At 42.2% G+C, this 18,831-nt stretch overlaps 1 protein-coding gene across 2 annotated transcripts in view; it reads left to right on the forward strand.

Annotated features, from left to right (window-relative positions):
* The window catches only part of PRKG1 (protein kinase cGMP-dependent 1), a 1,242,412-nt gene that overhangs the window by 775,027 nt on the left and 448,554 nt on the right, over nucleotides 1-18,831 (forward strand). For both annotated transcript variants that reach the window (XM_082721092.1, XM_082721091.1), the window contains exon 4: nucleotides 14,295-14,400. In XM_082721092.1, coding sequence (XP_082577218.1) covers nucleotides 14,295-14,400 — 106 coding nt within the window. The remainder of the gene's footprint in view (nucleotides 1-14,294; nucleotides 14,401-18,831) is intronic.

Consider the following 18,831-nt stretch of genomic DNA (forward strand, 5'->3'; position numbering starts at 1 on the left):
TGGTCCTCACCACACCATAGCGGGGTTTCTTGGTTTACTGTCTTCCACTTAACTACCATAAGCTCCTAGAAGACAGGAAATGTATCTGTATTGTTTGCCATGATATTGACAGTGGGGCTAAATATTTACTGGTGGGACAAATAACTTTTACATTCAAGCCTCACGTAGGACTTTGATCTTCTTTCTCTTATGTATCAGTGCTTCTAAATAATTCTACTCAGTTTCTTGAACTCCTTCACCACTCAAAAGTAAGTTTCAAGAATTAGATCCAGTCACCTAGAAATGTATCAGATATTCAGCAGTTTTATAGAAATAATCTATATAAATGCAGTGCATTTCAAACTGTTTGAAAAATGCAAATCTTAAATGAGAACCACATCGATCTGAATAATTTTGGTCATGGTGGTTGAACTTATGTGCTGGGTGGACTGAGAATGCCCTTGAAGGACCTTGGGAAGATAATTTCTGGAGCTGTGGGCACCTGCCTGGATAATGTTTATAAAGCCACTCCATCTTTTGGTACCTTGGATTTGTTTTGCTTTTTGTTTTCACTGGTAAAATGAAACTGTAACTTATTGAAGTATTGTTTCAAAAATTAGAACCATTTATATGGTACATGGACGTTCTCTGATAAACCATACCGTTCTTTTCAAATGGCTTAAAGGTTTTAATCTCCTGTCTGCATCATGCATATGTGCATTTATCTGGTGATCATGACAGAATTAGACACAAAGGTAACTTCATGGATCACAGACTCTGCAGAGAGGAAAGGAGGATGAGGCATGCATAGGACAGGGTGGTGCTTGGGCGCCAGGATGGCGATTCTCAGCATGGCGGTTCCCCAAGGAAGAACGGTTGCTGGCTGGCGCAGCGTGCCCACAGAAGCCTCAGCTGTGGTCGGGCTCAGGAGTTGAGAAGTGACTCTGCTGTGTAAGTTCACACCAGTCTTCACCTCCTTTTTGGTGAATATACGTCCTTATATGGTGTGTGAGCAAGTAGTAGGCTATGCTTCTGCTGCCATTATTGGCTGAAGGAGTTGGCGAGTTTCTGTTGACTGGGAGCAGCTCATTGGGAGGCCAGACTGCCCTTCCACTGTGTGAAGACGATGCTTCTCACAAGAAAGAGAAAGTTGAGTGTGTTGAGAGCAGAGGACCTTTCTTTAAGAAACCCAGATTTTTCTAAAGAAACCAATCATCCTATTGTAAGATGCAGGTGAGCCTGCTTCTTTTAGCTCAACAGAGAAGAACTATGGCTTTCCAGGTTGTGTAATAGCACAGTCAACCTCTGTGTTCAGCTCTGTTGAAACTCATTTTGCTAATTGTTGATGATCCGTTTTCTTTGCCACATGAAACGACTTCTAGACCAGCAACATCCCAAGAAGGAAAATGGCATTCTCCTAATATGCCAAAGTAGACAGTTTTGCAAATGTAAAACAGCTGAGCTCCCTTGACATTTCTTGATGTCATCCACTTCATCTGGAGCGGAGGAGACGGAGAGCTCCCTTTCCTGAGGATGTTTTCCAAAATTCTGTCAGACTTAGAGTTACATGTAATTGACTAAAGAGTAGATGGGCCAAAAGGGACCTTCTATTTCAAAGCCTACCAGTGCCTAGCAAAGAGATGTGAAGTACTAGTGCCTCTGTTTTATTTATTTATTTATTTATTTTGGTTTTGCTTTTCAGAGTGGGAGAAGGCAAAGAGGGGCAGGCGGAGAGCAAAAGAATCTTAAGGAAACCCAATGGAGTCCAATGCAGGGCTTGATCCCGCAACCCTGAGATCATGACCTGAGCCGAAACCAAGAGTCAGATGCTTAACTGACTCAGCCACCCAAGCACCCTCCCTCTGTGGTGATGGTGGTGGTGTCGACATTTTAAACCAGCCACGTCCTATTCTGTCTTAATGGGACCATACAGAAGCGTTGGTTTTCATATTTATGTGAGGACTTGAAAGCAGTCATAAATTATGGCTGTTGAGTCTAGCCTTCAGGTGTTAATGAACTCAGGTGATGGATATGTATACGAGGAAAATGGGAAGCTTTTGAAATCCCTCAGTGTGAGCTCTGTAGAGTTGGTACAGTAGGGGACTAACAGAGTAGACTCTCCAGGCTTCATTTTCTCCCCCCTCGAGAAGTAAGATTAATTAAAAATCCATGAAATGTATGGCTTCTAGCATATAGACCCATCGTTAGCCAAAGAGAAACAGTAGGATTTAAGAATGGACTGGAAATAGAGAAGCCCCTTTGGGAGACTTACTTTCTGAGGTGAAGACCCCTAGTTCAACTTGTAAGGAAGAGTTACTTGTGTAACTTCTCAAAGAGGTTTGCTTGCATACATAAACCCGCATTTTCAACATCTTGGCATAGTGTTTGGGGATGTAGCCCACCCAACTGATGGGAGAGGACTTACAGATGTAATCCGCATTTCCTTAATGTGATTGCAGGCTTAAAATCTGTTAGGCACAGATGTGCAGTGACATTTATCAGGCATGTGCTGATATTTTTGAATTAGGCACACTGTTCAAAATGTGCCAACCTGTAGGAAATTGTGTCACTGTAAGAGCTGTCAGCAAAACCAGCTCAGGAATTTTCCAGAGGGGGAAGATTATGCTTGGGGCCCAATATATGCCCTGTTTGAACCCTGGATCCTCTATATAGGGAAGAGCCCATTGAAAATGCACCTTGTTAAGCTGCAGTGTTACCCAGCCTCTGTTTCCTTTTCTAAAGGGTTACAAGCCATCCATTCCATAATATTCAATTCTATAATTTTCCTGGTCTCTGATTTCTATTAAATCACAGAAGACTTTTTTTTAGTAATAGAATTAAGAAATGTCCAGAAATGAAGAGTCTGGAGACATTTGTCCCTTCAAGTGTCAGGCAGGAATCTGTAGGAGTCACTCATTCAGCCAACACTGATGGGCTTCTGACCATGCGTCAGGACCTGGGAGTACCCTGCACTGGGGCTAGAAAGAGGAACAAGACCTACGTCCAGCTTTCCAAGTGCTCTGTGCTGCTGAAGCTGGCCTTTTTGTCTTTGTCGCCATACTAACACACTCTCCGTCTTCCCTTCATTTCTCTCTTAATCTGGACGCCTGCCTAAACCTCTGTGTGATGCAGCAGGTGACATTTCCCTTTATTACTTGGAGGCAGTGAGCCAACTTCGTGGCCACTCCAAACCTGGATTCTTTGAACTGCCTCAGAATTCATTGTCTGGACCCTACGGGGTGGTGATCGTTTGTCCTGTTTCCTGTGTTTTTTTAAGACGGTGACCTCACGGAAGGCCAGCCATGAGTAGAGGACAACTTAGGTGCCCCATAATACACTGCGTATCTATGCAGAGTTAGGATTCCCATCGGAAAACAGTGTCACGAGGCACCTGTTATTGTGTTTCCCAGAATAGTCTGAGAGCCTGACTTGGGTCAGGCCCCACACCTCCTCTGTGGGTAAAGATACACAGGCCAGGCCCCAGATGGCTGGTTTTCACTCTGCAGCCTGCTCTCTCATGCTTTTTTTTTCTTTCTTTCTTTTTTTTTGGGGGGGGGGGCACATTTCTTAGTCTTGACGTTTGTGCATAGAGAAGCATTGACTGAGACGCCATTTCCTTCATTAAAGTCAACAAATGGTATCACCATTTTTCTAGACATCTGCCTATCACTGAGCTCCCATCTTGATGTACAATAGCCAATATGGGGGGGGCTGTCGTCTCAAGATAATTATGGTCATGTACTTCATGCACGTCCAGGCCTTCCTGATGTCCAGAGGGATCCATTTGCTGCTGTGAAATCCTCTGTTTTGGTTGCCTCTTTAAGGTGATCCAGTTCACCTTTTTTTTTTTTTTTTTTTTTTAAGATTTTATTTATTTGTCACCGTGAGCAGAGGGAGAAGCAGGCAGAGGGAGAAGTGGGCTGCTTCTTCAGTTAAACCTGATCCTAGGACCTGAGATCATGACCTGAGACAAAGACAGATGCTTAACAGACTGAGCTACCCAGGTGTCCCTCCAGTTCACCCTGTCTGATTCAGGAATCTTTTCTCCTCCACTCTAGCAAGTTTACCAGAACAATTCCTGCAATGGGAAGCTTCTATGTATGGTACTTCTTCTGTCTTTATATTAAGTCTTTATCACTAGCACCGTGAATCATGCTTATCAGTGTAGTTCTGGCAGAAAGAATTGTCTTAGTTCACCAGAAACCATGCACAGCGGGTTGGTTCAAATTTTGCTTGAGATGGAACAATTAACACTATTAGCATAAAGTCGGATAAAACAGAGGTCATGTGTTTAACAACAAGAATAACAACAACAACAAAAAAGTCAAAGTTGGCCTTCTGCAGCGAGGAGGTGCCTGAGAACAAGGTCCGTGTCTTGTTTATGGTTGTGTCCTTGGGGCCTAGTAGGGTTCTTGGCATGAGGTCTCTGTAAATGCAAACATGTAGAGTGTTTGCAGTAATGGTCTCCCAGTTCATGACTTCAGACCAGCCCTTAATTCTCTTTTAAATAGCTCCCTTGAATTTACTCAGTCTAATAAACCCATTGAATCTTGTAGGACTGTCAGAGTTTTCCCTTTTACCCAGACTGAATTTCCTCTGTGGCTTCATCTTTTCTCCAGATTGTATCCCCCTTGAAACCTAGTCCCAGCCCTACAGACTTTGTTGGGTACTGTGAAGACCTCACAGTAAGACTGTGGGGTGATGGAAATAATATATGTGAATACCTGTGAAGCAAGACAGAGTGGTGACCGCCATGAAGGAGGCACAGTCAGGAGACTGTGACACAAACACACACTAATTGATTGCCTGACTGACTGGTTTCTAGCCAGAGTGAACTGGGAAGTCTTCAAGGAGACCGTCATCTTTGAGCTGGGACTTTGAAGGCTGCTAGGATGATCCTAAGTAGAGAAAGATCACTGCAGCCCAGACCTGAAAGCAGGGAAAGGAAGGGTGTGTTTGGAAGCTGAGCGTCAGAATCATTGGATGAAAGAAAATTAGGTTTAAGGGGTTGTATGGGATGAAACTAGGAACATACTTTGCACACAATATAGATGAAATGCAAGGATGGAGGTGTTTTGCTTTATTGGCTATAGGGAGCCGTTGATAGTTTTGTGGGTGGGGTGACAGGGTGAGGGTGGTGATTTAGAAAGGTCCAGCAATGACTGGAGTTGCTTCTCCCTTCCTTTTCTGTTCCTATGCAGGTAGTTCACAGAACAATGGTGTGATCTTTAGTCTACACTAGACAGAATTAGTAGTATGTTAGGCTTCTACAACTCTGTTACCTGTGGGTCTTCTGCCCCTGCATCTTCACTCTTGGTCCCTATTTGGATCTGAGTTACACAGAAAGCCACCTGCTTTGTAGGGGCTCATTCCCCATTTCTTCCTGTTCCTGTTCCCCAGCATACTTCGTTCCTGGCCTTTGCTTCAAGTCACGGCTGTTTCAGATGATCTCTGGTTTATTTGCTTGGGGATTCCTACACCCTCCTTGGGAGGCCCCAGGCCCCACTACTGAATTTTACTGAGCTAGGTGTCTATGGATTTCTGAATAATTGCCCTTCGGTTTGAAAGATGTAGATGATACAGCATATTGGGAACAAGGACTGAACAGGGAAAGACAAGGACACTTGAGGAATTCCCTGCCTCCACAGCTTCCTCCCCCAACCCCTGCAGCTTTGCACCCCCAGAACCTGTTACTCATTAGCTCCTTGGTTTTAGTGTTGATGGACTTTGGCCAACAACTAGGGAGACATGACTAGAATTCTGCTGAGGTTGAACTCCCCATCTCAATTATTAATCAACTGGAATGTATATTTCCTTTTTGTTCTTTTGGCTTCCCGAGTATTTAATGACCATGGCTAGGGTGGTTAAATGGCACAGACAAAAGGAGTGAGGAACTCAGATATTCTTAATTTAGTTTCAGAAGCGTCTATGCATCATAAAAAGAACCCAGGTTTTGGAGTTGGAGTGAAAGTGGCCCTACTAATGATGAAGTGTGACTGGGCAGTGAGTTAGTCTCTTTGACACCCTGCTCCCATATTTATAGAAAAGGCAGAAGAATATATCACCCAATGAATATGAGAAAAACTGACATAAATGCAACAGACATCAAGTTCTTCTGTGCTAGAGGAAATGTTCAGTAATGGTGCTCAAAATAGTCCTCATTAGTGTCCTATCTGTATTAAAAATATCAGCATTCATTTGGTCCTTACAGTATCCGTAACATTTGACAGTAAAAATTTAAACGTTAAAGTCGTCATGACGGCCAATGTTTTCCTATTTTCCAAAAGTCAGTGCTTGGCCTTACTGATTACTTGGTGCAAGGTATACAGTTGAGCAGAATTTAGATAATTCTAAACCAATTCTTTTGGTTTCATTGAGGTAGCTGCTACACCACATCTTTTGAAACACAAACATGGCAACACTGCTGATGATTTTTCTACTATTAAACTTATAATGATGATTATTTGCAGTGTTCAACTTTATAATCCATTATCTTCATGGAATATATACTTTTTCTAGGCAAAAAAGTTTACAGTATCACCCCTGTACTAATGGTGAGGTACTTTCGCACAATGGGGACTTCACTGTGTTCTCTATGCATGGGACACAGCAAATGGCCTTTTCAAATTGTGAAGCATTTGTCTCAGAACATTCTGGCAGTTGGAATTTGACTTCAGGCTAATATGTGCCTTAATAACATTGGGAAGCAGTTGTGGGCTCCACAGACCCCCTCCAAATCTCTGATCTGTCACTCTGCGTATCTGAGGGACCACAGATGATTCAAGCATCATGAGATGGGGGTGGTGGTAAAAATAAAGCTTCTGGGAGTCCTTGATTCTGTAGTAAAGCCCCTTTATGGACGAGCTGGTGCTCTCGAATGTGGAAGGTGAAGTTCTGGTGTAAGCTGGTGACAGCTTCCTTGGCCTTTCTCATACACTAAGCCCCCAGAAGCTTCCAGGCCATTTAGACAAAGTTTACAGCAACAGAGAATTTCAGATGAGACCCAAGTACTTTCTGAAAATGTTTCTTGCAGACAGGCGCTGACAGGGGGAAGAGTAAGTTATTCTGGAATCTTTGTCAGAACACTAATGTCAAGACAGAGGAAAGACAGTCCGATAGAGCTCACACTCAAAAGGTTCTCCCCAGAGGAACTCTGATGGTCTCTGGTGTTTTTCCTATGAAGTAGAAGGATAGAAATGGATTTTATGTAGACAGAATGTCACACGCGCACACACACACCACGCACACACATGCACACACACACTTCAATTTGGAAAATACTTGGTGAACTCTTAATTTGTGCCATCCTACACAACAAGGGAAGTGTGTGAAGAAATGACTGAATATTGTTGTTTTAGAGCAGTACTAATAGAAATGTGATGTGAGCATTATAGGTAATGTCACATTTTCTGGTAATCACATGGAAAAAAAAAAAGGTAAAATGAAATACTATGCAGCCTTAAGGATGAGATCTTACAATTTGTGACAACATGGGTAGACCTGCCAGGTGTCCTAAGTGAAATAAGTCCGATCAAGACAAATACCATAGGATTCTGCTCCTAACCCTAAGAACAAAAAACCTAAATAAACAAATGGATAAACAGGCAAGTAGAATCAGAGGTATAAGAACACATTGATGGCTACCGGATGGGAGGGGGTGGGATTGAGCCAAAGGGTTGAACGGGGAGGGAGGTAGAGGCTTCCACTAATGGAGTGAAGAAGTCCTGGGGATGAAGGGTACAGCACAGGGAATATGGTCCCTGATACTGTAATATTGTTACATGTTGACAGATGGTAAGTACATGTGTGTACATAGCATAACATAGAAGTTGAATCACTGTTGTACACCTGAAAGTAATGTCACATTGTGCATCGGCCATACAAAAGTAGAAATAAGAAAGCCAAAAAAAAAAGGTATAACTTCTAGAGTACATTTTTCCTTAGTACATCAAACATTTTTAACATGTAATCAGTATAAAAATATAAGACACTTTATATTCTCTTTTCAGAGTCTTTCAAATTCTGTGTGTAATTTATGCAGACAGCACATTTCAATTACCATTAGCCTTATTTTAAAGACTCCATGACCACATGTAGCTAGTGGCTATCCTACTGGACAGCAAATACTTAAAATTATCAAAGGCTAGGGAAATAGAAAGAAGACTACAAAATACTTGGAAATGCCCGAAAGGGGAAAAAGAATAAAAATAACTGATTGGAGTCTTGCCAGGATGAATGAGCATTTTGGGAGACAAGCAGGTAGGAGGTACCTCTGGTTTCAGGGATCAGCTTCAGCATGAGCAGGGGCCTGGGGTAGATTAGCATGAACTTGCAGAGTGTGGGCCAAGCTTGAGGGCGGGAGACTTGGGAAATGCCACTAGGTCTGCCTATGGAATTTGAACTCGGTCTTGGAAATACCAAGTGTCAATTTCTTTAAGTACTGGTGAGTATGTCACAGAAAATTAAAAACCAAACAAGACATGAAACATGTTGTACTTACTTATCTAGCAAAGTAAGCCCATTGATCAACTTTTTGTTCATCATGATGAAATATACACAACCTTTAACCTACTCTCATCATTTTGAAGCAGGCAGTTCAGCGTGTTAAGTACATTGATTACCGTCCATCTGGGGGATGTTCATCTCCTCCTGAGCTGAAACTGTCTCCATCAAGCACCACCTCCCTATCCTCAGCCCCAGCCCCTGGTAACCACAATTCTATGTGTTGTCTCCATGAATCAGATGATTCTAGGTACCTCTTGGCAATGGCATCATGCAATGCTTATCTTTCTGTTTCTGGCTTATTTCACTTAGTAGAACATTTTCAGTGTTGCCCGTGATGTAGCCTGTATCAGTTTTTCACTCCTTTCATAAAGCTGCATCATCTTCCATTGTATATATAGGCCACATCTTAGATATTCTTTTATTCTTTGAAGGACATTTGGGTTGTTTGAATCTTTAGACTGTGGTGAATAATGCTGGTGTGAACATTAGTGTACAAGTAACTATTCATTCCCTGTTTTCCGTTACTTTAGGTATATAGCCAGACACAGGATTGTTGGATCCTATGCTAAATCTGTTTAATTTTTTTAAAGAACGACTTTACTGTTTTCCATGGTGTCTCCACCATTGCCCATTCCCACCAGCAATGCATAAGAGTTCTAATTGGTTCACATCTTTGCCAATGCTTACTATTTTTATAAGAATAGCCATCCTTATGGGTGTGAAGTGGTCTCTCCTTGTGGTTTTGATTTGCATTTCCCTAATGTTTAGTGGTGCCCTCCATCTCTCTTTGTCCTTATTGGCAAGTACAGGGACTGTGGATTGGCTTCTGAAGGTAGGAGGAGAGGCAGTTTTTCAAGAGTGAACCTTTACTTCAGAGTCTGATGCCATCTCTGGGTAGAGTGTCAGAATTGAATTGTAAAACACCAAACTGGTGTCCTGAGAGTTGCTTGTTGGTGTGGGGAATCCACTGCCCCCCACCCACCTTGCCTCATTAGAATCAATACCAGAACTTACGTACCTCCCATAGGCCCTGTTTCAAAGTAACATCAATATGGGGATTAAGCCTATAACTTTTAATTTGGGGGGAGACCTATTCCATCCACAGCACCAGGTGAAGAACCCTAGCTTAGGAGACGGTCTTCTGCAGAGCCTTGAATCAGCCCTACTCAGGTCTTCCCCACTGGGAGTAGGGGAGTCTGGGAGGCCTTAGCTGTGTACTTCAAGCCCCAAATACTTCCCCCTGGTGGTACTCACTTTTTTTTTAAAGATTTTATTTATTTATTTGACAGATCACAAGTAGACAGACAGGCATGCAGAGAGAGAGAGAGAGAGAGAGAGAGAGAGAGAGGAGGAAGCAGGCTCTCCGTTGAGCAGAGAGCCCGATGCAAGGCTTGATCCCAGGATCCTGGGATCATGACCGGAGCTGAAGGCAGAGGCTTTAACCCACTGAGCCACCCAGGTGCCCCTGGTACTCACTTTTGATGTGCTATTTGAGTACAGGACCAGGAGAATGGTGAGCCTTTGCTGTAAAGGACCAGATACTATCTGTCAAAATGACTCCATTCAGCCAGAGACCATATGGAAACAAATGGGCACGGCTGTGTTCCAATCAGGTGTTTTATGGGCACTGAAATTTGTTTCCTGTAATTCTCAAGTGTCATGAAATATTTTTCTTTTTAAGAATTTCAGCCATTTAAGAATGCAAAACCCATTCATAGCTAGTGTGCTGTATAAAAACTGACCATGGGCCCGGTCTGGCATGGACCACAGTCTGGTGGCCTCTGTTCTGGATGACAAGTTGCTTAAAGGCAGGAGCTGTATGTTAGCTTTCTATCCCTTATATATAGCACCAGTGTTGGCTAGATATAAATAAATATATATAAAATAAGTATGGGCTGAATCAATATTTGAGATTATAAGTGTTGTATACCCACATATGCTTTCTCAGTATTCATCCAAAATTTGAACTGAACAGTGGGTGATTCCCCACTGAAATTTAAGCCAAGCCCGGACTGGTGACTGGCGTCTAGCAGTTTTGTGGCTCCCCCCCATAGTCCTCTTTGTGTCCAGCAAATTCAAGGCTATTTGAAGGTGTTCTTGATGGACTCTTACACTTGGAGATCTCAGAGGAATGGTAACTGGCCTGAGTTCCATGTGGCCTTAAACTGAAGAAATGATCACTGTTTCAGTGGAGTATTTTAGATACATACTTGAACAGAAAGGAAACAACGTTCCCAACACTTTCTCTGCTTAATGCCCTTGAGACTTACATGTTCAACAACTGTAATCATGGTGAAAATCACAGGAACTTTATTTTTCAAGTGCTTATTCCCTACAGAGATGAATACACAACTTAAAATCAGAGGTACATGGAAAGTTTTTTTTTTTTTTTTTTTAATGGTCTGCAAGTTATGGAAGGGAGACTTAACACTCCAGCCTTCTCTGAAGAAGAAAGACGTTAATCACAACTCGAATATAACCACCTTCTTGGTAACAAGGCAAGGTGATTATTAGTCATGCTTGCCCACCTGTGAAATGCTAACTTGACTAATAGGTTTATCAGCTGAATACAGAAAAGGTTTTGGCATCTCGCCCAAGCCCAAGGTCATGGACAAATTTGCAATCTCACCAAGCCATGTTCATTATCACGCAAAATGTCTGAAACCATTTTTACGTAGAGACATTCCAGTAGCCCGTGTAAATGGGAATCAGAAGATAAAATGGAATTACAGAATTCTGTGAAGTTATTTTTAGACCTTCTCTTGCAATACATGGATTCAGAGGCCTGATTAAAATATCTAAACCGAATTAATGTAACATGAGAGGCCACCTAGGCTTATTTTTTTTCCTTAGGTGAGCTTTATGTACATAAGTTGCATTAATTAGTCAGATAGACCCAATACTTATCAAGTGAAAAGCTGATTTCTTGAGTGGGGAGAAGTTATAAGAAATGAGGCATGGACTTTTCTCTGGGGGTTACTTACAGACTTACTTGAGGGAACATGATCCAGACATAGCAGAGATGATGAACTGTAGTAAGAAGGTGCTCTAGACAGGGACACAGGCAGGGCAGAAAGCTGGCTCATCGGGAGGGACCTGGGACACAGCCTGGCCTCCAGGTATGAACTCGGACTCAGACTGTTGCAAATAACTTGGTCACAAGCTATACAAGAGTGCACGTATGCGCACACACACACACACACACAAACTGACCCTCCTCACTTAACTCCTGAGTACCATGACCTGGGCTTGGTACCTACTCCTCCTTGTTGGAAACTGTGATCACTCTACATGGCCAGGACCATTTTCTCCATTTTGGTCCTGTCCCGCTCTGCCTCCCGGTTTTTACATAAAGTATCATTTGGCAGCAGTGCTGTTTTCTGCTCGACTTGGGTGCTTCTGAATCCAATTTCTGCCCCTCCTCGAGGAGTCTCTATCAGCTATCCCTGTGTTTCTATCACTCAGTGTATTCGAGCCAGTGGTAGAAATTTTTATATAGTGCCACCAGGAGGATGCCGGTGAAGTCTGTCCGCAGGGCAGAGCTCTCTCAGGTGGGTGGGCATCCCTGACTTCCGTAGACCGTCTGCTTCTAGTCAGTCCTTGAATGTGCAGTTCGGGATGCAGATCCTTGATAGTAAAACTGTTTGCATCAGCACTATTTTTAAAATAAAGTTAGTGTATCCTAATTCATCCTTCGGAGGAAGTCTTTGTATAGTGGAAATACCTAGGGACCGTTAGGAACGATGAGGACAGAATTGTTTTTTTCTTACATCAAAAACGTTTGAATGCTTGTATCTATGGTATTTTCTTCAATTCTACTTTTTTTCTTTATTTTGATTTTAAGATCTCTAGAGGCCTTCTGTTGGTTATCACACAAAACCCTGCTTCCTCTGCCTGGCTTCCAGGCCCCCCTGCCCCACAGTAACCTCTCAAATTATGGAGCAACCCCAGGGTACCTGGGCGGCTCGGTGGGTAAAGTATTGCCTTCAGCTCTGGTCATGATCTCAGGGTCCTGGGATCGAGTCCCTCATTGGGCTCCCTGCTGAGCGGGGAGCTTGCTTCTCCCTCTGCCTGCTGCTCCCCCTGCTTGTGCTTTCTCTGTCTCTCAAATAAACAAATTAAAAAAAAAAAAAAAAGAAAAGAAAGATAAAGAAAGACTGTCTCTGCCTTTTCAGGCCATGGTATCCCTGTCTGGACTCCCCAGCCCAGGCCCCTTCCCAGTCCTGGACTTGTGCTCTCCCCTCCTGATTTCCCCTCCTCCATCTCTCCCCCAGCTCTGCTCCTGTCACTTCTGAAAGACTCTCCTTCTGGTGAATCTTTTCCTAAATTGGCAATCCTTCGAGGTCATGTCATCCAGTCTCGGGGTGAACAGGTGTTCTGGAAAGAAGCCTGGGTTGAGCCGAGGAGCTAGAATGTAGCTGGAGAGCACCTGTGCCATGAGCTTTGCTTTTGATGACGGTTCATTTTTAAAGGCTGCTTGGCCCAGAGCCATGCGTACACCACCAGCCTTTGTGGCTTTGTTCATTTTCTCATTAACTGAGCACCTTTAATTCTCCAGTAAAGAGCAGGCTAAGGGACAAGTCACGTTCTAGTTTCTTAGTGTCACACAGTTCTGCGAGGAAATACTAGGTGAAACTCAAAGATAAGGGCTTTACTCTAGAATATGGTATTTCCTTTTTTATCTTTCCCTCCATTGCTCCGTGTTACTCAGTGTCCCTCCCCTCGTGTCACACCTGCAACCTAATACTCTGCCCCCCCTCCCCTACACCCAGATCTCCATCCATCATGTTCAGGGGGCTTAGTGAGAAAGTTGTCCTCTTCAATTTTTCCATATTTGGCTCACTGAACTAAACTGTCTCTACTCCCTTGTCTGGCTCCAACCCCTCCATCATGCTTACCTACCCCATCCCCCACGGGTATGTGCTGTGAATTGGCTTGCTTCACTTGTGTGTTAACTTAAAGTGTTGCTTATTGTGAAAATTTGCAAACATATATAAACAGAGAGCATAGTACAATAAGCGTCTTGTATGCCCACCACACAGATTGGGGTATGGAGACTTTTAGCGTATTCTTCTAAAACCTAAGCTTATCTCATGATATCAACCTGTTACCCTATAGCATCTTTTTTCGAAAACTTGTCTCTTAGTAGATCAAATGGTTGTAATAGATCAAACGGTGAACTTCATGGTATTCTATTTCAACACTATTATTGTTAAAGACCGTGTACGTATGAGAATAGAAATTAAAATTCAACAAACCTATCTACTAGAAATTCACAGGACAACTTTGGGCACAGGTTAAATTTGCAAAAAATAGGTTTCATGTAGAAAGCACTGTGCAATTATTTCTACTTTATTAAATTCACTCCATTAGCCTGAAGATTGAGTTTTCACCTCTACTTTTTACAATGAAAACGTGATCATTTGAATTATGAACACCATTCCGGGTAATTCCCAGGGAGTGTTATTAATTGTGAATCTTTCTGTCCACGTGATTGTTGCTCAGGTAGTCTTGAAATCACAAAATTTTTTCAGTGTGTACTTGGGCATTCCCATCCCCTAAGGACAGAAGACCACCAAGAATCTTCCTATTAGGTAATAACACTAAAAGGAAAAGTATGAACTACATTGTACCTTGTAAGAATACTTGGGTCCTTAACGAAATAGGACAGTGTGATGGTATCAGATGTAAATGAAGGTTCAGGCTCCCCAGGACTCCCCTGGGTCCCTTCTCTCTTCTGCGTGATGTGGTTCGTGGTTGAAATTGTCTGATTTTTTTTTTCCCTGTTATTTTTTTTTTCTGTCCTCCAGCTCTTGTAAATGTGAAACTCTGGGCCATCGATCGACAATGTTTTCAAACGATCATGATGAGGACAGGACTCATCAAGCATACCGAGTATATGGAGTTTTTAAAAAGGTAGGATGCTTGATTTTCTTCTACCTAGGTTGCTAATTGTCTATCCAACCCTCTTGTCAGACATGCAGCCAGGGAAGGCTTTTGCCTTCCTCTCAAGCTGAAGACTGTGCAGGTTGGTGAAAGCAATGGGCTTCTTTGTTTCTGGTACCAGTTTTCATGACAGGTGATGAAGTCAGATCTTGAGAGTTTCACTGAACATTCTGAGGGAGGAGTGAGGCTCAGAGGAACAAAAGACAATTTGCTTGAACAAAAAGGGGACTGGAGTCCATCCCTAACTATTTATCAGTTAATATGTCTGTGGTCCCTCTTCTGATTAAATCCTCTCCTGTGTAAAATTCCGTGTTAAAGGTCAGATGACAAAGATGGAAAAGTTCCAAGGTGAAGCTCATTATCCTTTAATCCCGAGTTTAATTTCCCAAATTAAATGTGTTTTATGTTTTAGTTCTGAAATATCAAAAGCTTTTCTTGATATAGGATATTATCATAATTCAGTATAGCATGGAAATTGGAATGAGAAAACAGCTTTTCATTTCTGAGGAATACGCTCATATTCACTGAAATGTCTGTCTTTGCCTCTAAGCTTCATTTAAAGAAAACACATGATATCATTAAAAGGAATATTGACAACTTTTTTTCCCCCCAAATAGCGTGTTTTCTTTTGAAAACCGAACCATCTTTAAATAGTGATAGATTGTTTGCTAAAGAGCTGGTGTAGTGTCGCTTAAGATCTTTTTTTTTTTCAGAGCTAGAATATTAAACCAGCTTTCTCATTTAATATTTTCTTGGTGAAGAAATGGTTTTAGTGGAGCTAAAAAAAAAAAAAATTAAAATCCCATTTCATTTCAGTGATACATCATGATAGATATCAGTTACATTTTCTTAGGCAGTTTTAATAGTGTGTACTTGAGTATTTTATGTAATTTATTTCCTGATTCATTCTTCATACATTTTTCATTTCCACATAATTCCTTATATTCCTGCTAAAGGGACAATAAACTTCTAAGTTGATATCAAGTAATAATATATTAAAATATAACTATCAGTAGAGGGTTGGGATTTTTCTGGAACATGATTGGGTGAAACCCTTAGAAGTAGAAATGTAATTTTCAGTTTGAGTACAGCTTGCAAGGAAATTATTCAGGTGATGTGTACATGGGTGTGCATATGCGTGAGTACGTCGATACAGAGGTGTGATTATATTGGTATGTGTGCGGGGCAATAGAAAGAGAACAGAGGGACCAGGAGAGACTGAAGAAATAAAAACTTGAAAAATGTAAAATCCAAGTGCAAGTTACTGATTTCTGATGCAGCCCTAATAGAGAAAGATCCCAAGTGGTGGTTGGTAAAATCCTCGCCTGGGGTATGGAGCCTGTTCCGTCTCATGGACCAAAGCACTGAGCACTTGGAATGTAGATTTCTACTTCTGCAGTTTTCTTGTCTCAAGGAAATGGAGTAAGTGTCCGTGCTCTCTTCCGTGACCCGCAAGAACTTTTTTAGAGGTGCTCAAGTTCAGGCGATAAAGTCTCTCTGTGTTGGTGTTGGTGTTACTCTTCTGAGCATGCATATACATTGATTTTTTGGGTTTTCAGAGCTGTGTCCCTTGGTTATCTGCTCTGACAGTTCAAACCTTCAGCAATAAAGGTTGGTTCTCCAGAGTGTGAAAACACATCCGGTTGACCAGTTAGAGCAGATGACATCTAGCTGGTTGGATGAGAGGTAGATACTTTCCCTGCAGCAACTCTGCAAAGCATAGGGTCCCTGTCATTTGTGAAGACAACACTGGGCTGGGAGCCCAAAAAGGGGATGCAGGGATCAGTGTTGGCCTCGGGCTGGCTTTCATATTCCTAAGTGATGACTCTGCCTACCTGGTTCTCTCTAACCTTCCGGTGGCTCACCACTGCTCTTGAATTATGCTCAGCCTCGTTAGCTGGATATTCAAGGCACTGTCACAGCCTCCGCTCCTGCTCTTCCAGCCTGGGGTCTTCTCGCAGTGGGCAAACCCAACAGTTCTGTCTTCCCAGGCAGTCCCTCAGTCCCTGTGCTTTCAGACAGCTCACTACCTCGGTGCCCTGTTCTTTGTTCTTCCCATTAGTGTTCAAGTTGTACAATTTTTTAAGATTCAACAAAAATCTGCCTTCCACAGATACTAACCTCATCCACCAAGAAATAATGTTTCCCTTGTTTGAGCTTCATCTCTACCATGTGTCTTAATCACCTTGTTTCATTATAATCGAATTACTAAACTTCTACTTCTAGGCTACAAACTTCTCCTAAGCATCTTGGTATTCTTCTTCAGCACAAAACTTTATTTTATAGATAGGTAATTTATAGGACTATAAGGATGGGATCAGAACACATTTTTCAGAGCGCAAAGACAAAGGGAGTTGAGGACTTCTTAAAGAAAATAGAAGTTAAAAATATCCGAGACTGACAGCATAGTATTAAGCCAAGCATAGGCATCTTCTAAGCTTGGGCCCTGTACTGTTGCACAGATTGTACATTCATGAAGCTAAATAAGTAAATAATACTCCTCTCTCCTTCACATTCCTGGGTTAACTATACTTGCTACCATTTACTTTGCAGGGCAGTTACAAGTTGTGTACAACACCCGGAAGGAAATACGGATACTCTAAAAAACTTAGATGACCAAACTTAATTAAAATTTCCTATCATAACTTAATTTTTTTATTTCCTTACTTTTTAAAAGATTTTACTTATTTGAGAGATAGTACAAGTAGGGAATAGGGAGAGGAGAAGCAGACTCCCCAGTGAGCAGGGAGCCTGATGTGGGGCTTGATCCCAGGACTCTGGGATCATGACCAGAGTGGAAGGCAGTTGCTTAACTGAGACACACAGGTGCCCCTATTTCCCTATTTTTTTTTTAATTTTTATTTTATTTTATTTATTTATTTTAAAGATTTTATTTATTTATTTGACAGAGAGAGATCACAAGTAGGCAGAGAGGCAGGCAGAGAGAGAGGAGGAAGCAGGCTCCCTGCTGAGCAGAGAGCCCGATGTGGGACTCGATCCCAGGACCCTGAGATCATGACCCGAGCTGAAGGCAGTGGCTCAACCCACTGAGCCACCCAGGCGCCCCTCCCTATTTTTTTTTTTTTAAATTCACTTATTTTATGTCATGTAAAATTTTAAGTTTTAGGTAGTCAAGTCAATCAAATTTTTCCTTTATGACTTCGTGTATAGAAAAGCTCACTTAATTGTATTAGAAAAATATGGACTTAATACTTTGAGGTTCTCTGTGGCAAACTGTGTGTTTGGGGGGGGGTGCTGTTTTTCTCTAATGTGCTTGCTAAATCATTCAACTCCAGTTTTCTACCATAGTTACTGTATACTGTGTATTTTGTTAAGGAGTTAAAGCAATTGCGATAGTGGGAAAATAACCAATCAGGCTGAAAGGAGATGATCCCTGGTCACTGCTCCTCTCCCCGTGCCACTCATGCTCTTCATTTTCCTAAACAAGCAATAGGTTTAGAGGGTGGAGAAAGGGGACACACCAGGCGTACAGATGGACTGCCAAAATGCAAAGATTTTTCTTGATTGTCAAACTTGGCTCTTATTTTCATTCCAGTGCCTTTACCCATTTTGTGGCTCTCAGTCTTGGGTCTTGCTTGGTTCCTTTTCACTCTTAAATGCCATAGCAAACTCCGATTCTACATCTTTAATCATATTTAGCCATTTATCTTTTATGCCTTTTTGACAGTCCCCAATGCAAACACAGATGTTTCTCTGCAAGCCTAGCACACACAAAACAAAAACAAAAACAAAACAAAAAAAATTCAAATGGGAGTGCTGCAAAGTAGGGCATGATTACTCTAGGTCCTGTGATTTTGCCAGTTGTGAGCCTTTCCATCCTTTCTGGCTACTGGAACATGGTGTTTTGTTAGATGGATTCTGAAAAATGAGCCAAATAACTGCCAGAGTTAATTCGTGTTTCCTTTTTCTGAGCATATTCTCTGCACCACTCTTGGCACTGGCTTCTCTCACAGGGGCAGGAGAATACGGCTGTGTGATCACTGGGAAGGCTTGTGGAACTGGGATGATACTACAGCCATGACAAGGAACCTCTATTGATGTTACATGCCTTACTGAAAAAGGAGAGACAGGGACCACTTGGAATTCAGGCTCCTGAGTTGACCCTGTTCATCCTTAGAAAACAGTCTTTATTCAATAAGGGGTCTTGGTAAGGCAGGTGGGCTCATATCCTCTTTCTGCATAAAACCTTTGCATGGCTTCTGAGTACCCCCAAGATAAAGCCTGGGTCTTTGAAACCCTGCCTTCCACGGCTGCTTTTGGCCTTCCCTGATTCTTAGCATCATCCCTCTTCTTCATTTTCTCATTCTCTCTGCTCTAGTCCTGGAGTGGTCTATCAAGGCCCCCCACCTCTGTGTGCCATGGCCCCTTGCTGCAGAGCTC

This window comes from Mustela nivalis (assembly GCF_964662115.1).
Source record: "Mustela nivalis genome assembly, chromosome: 2".
Classification (NCBI taxonomy): Eukaryota; Metazoa; Chordata; class Mammalia; order Carnivora; family Mustelidae; genus Mustela; species Mustela nivalis.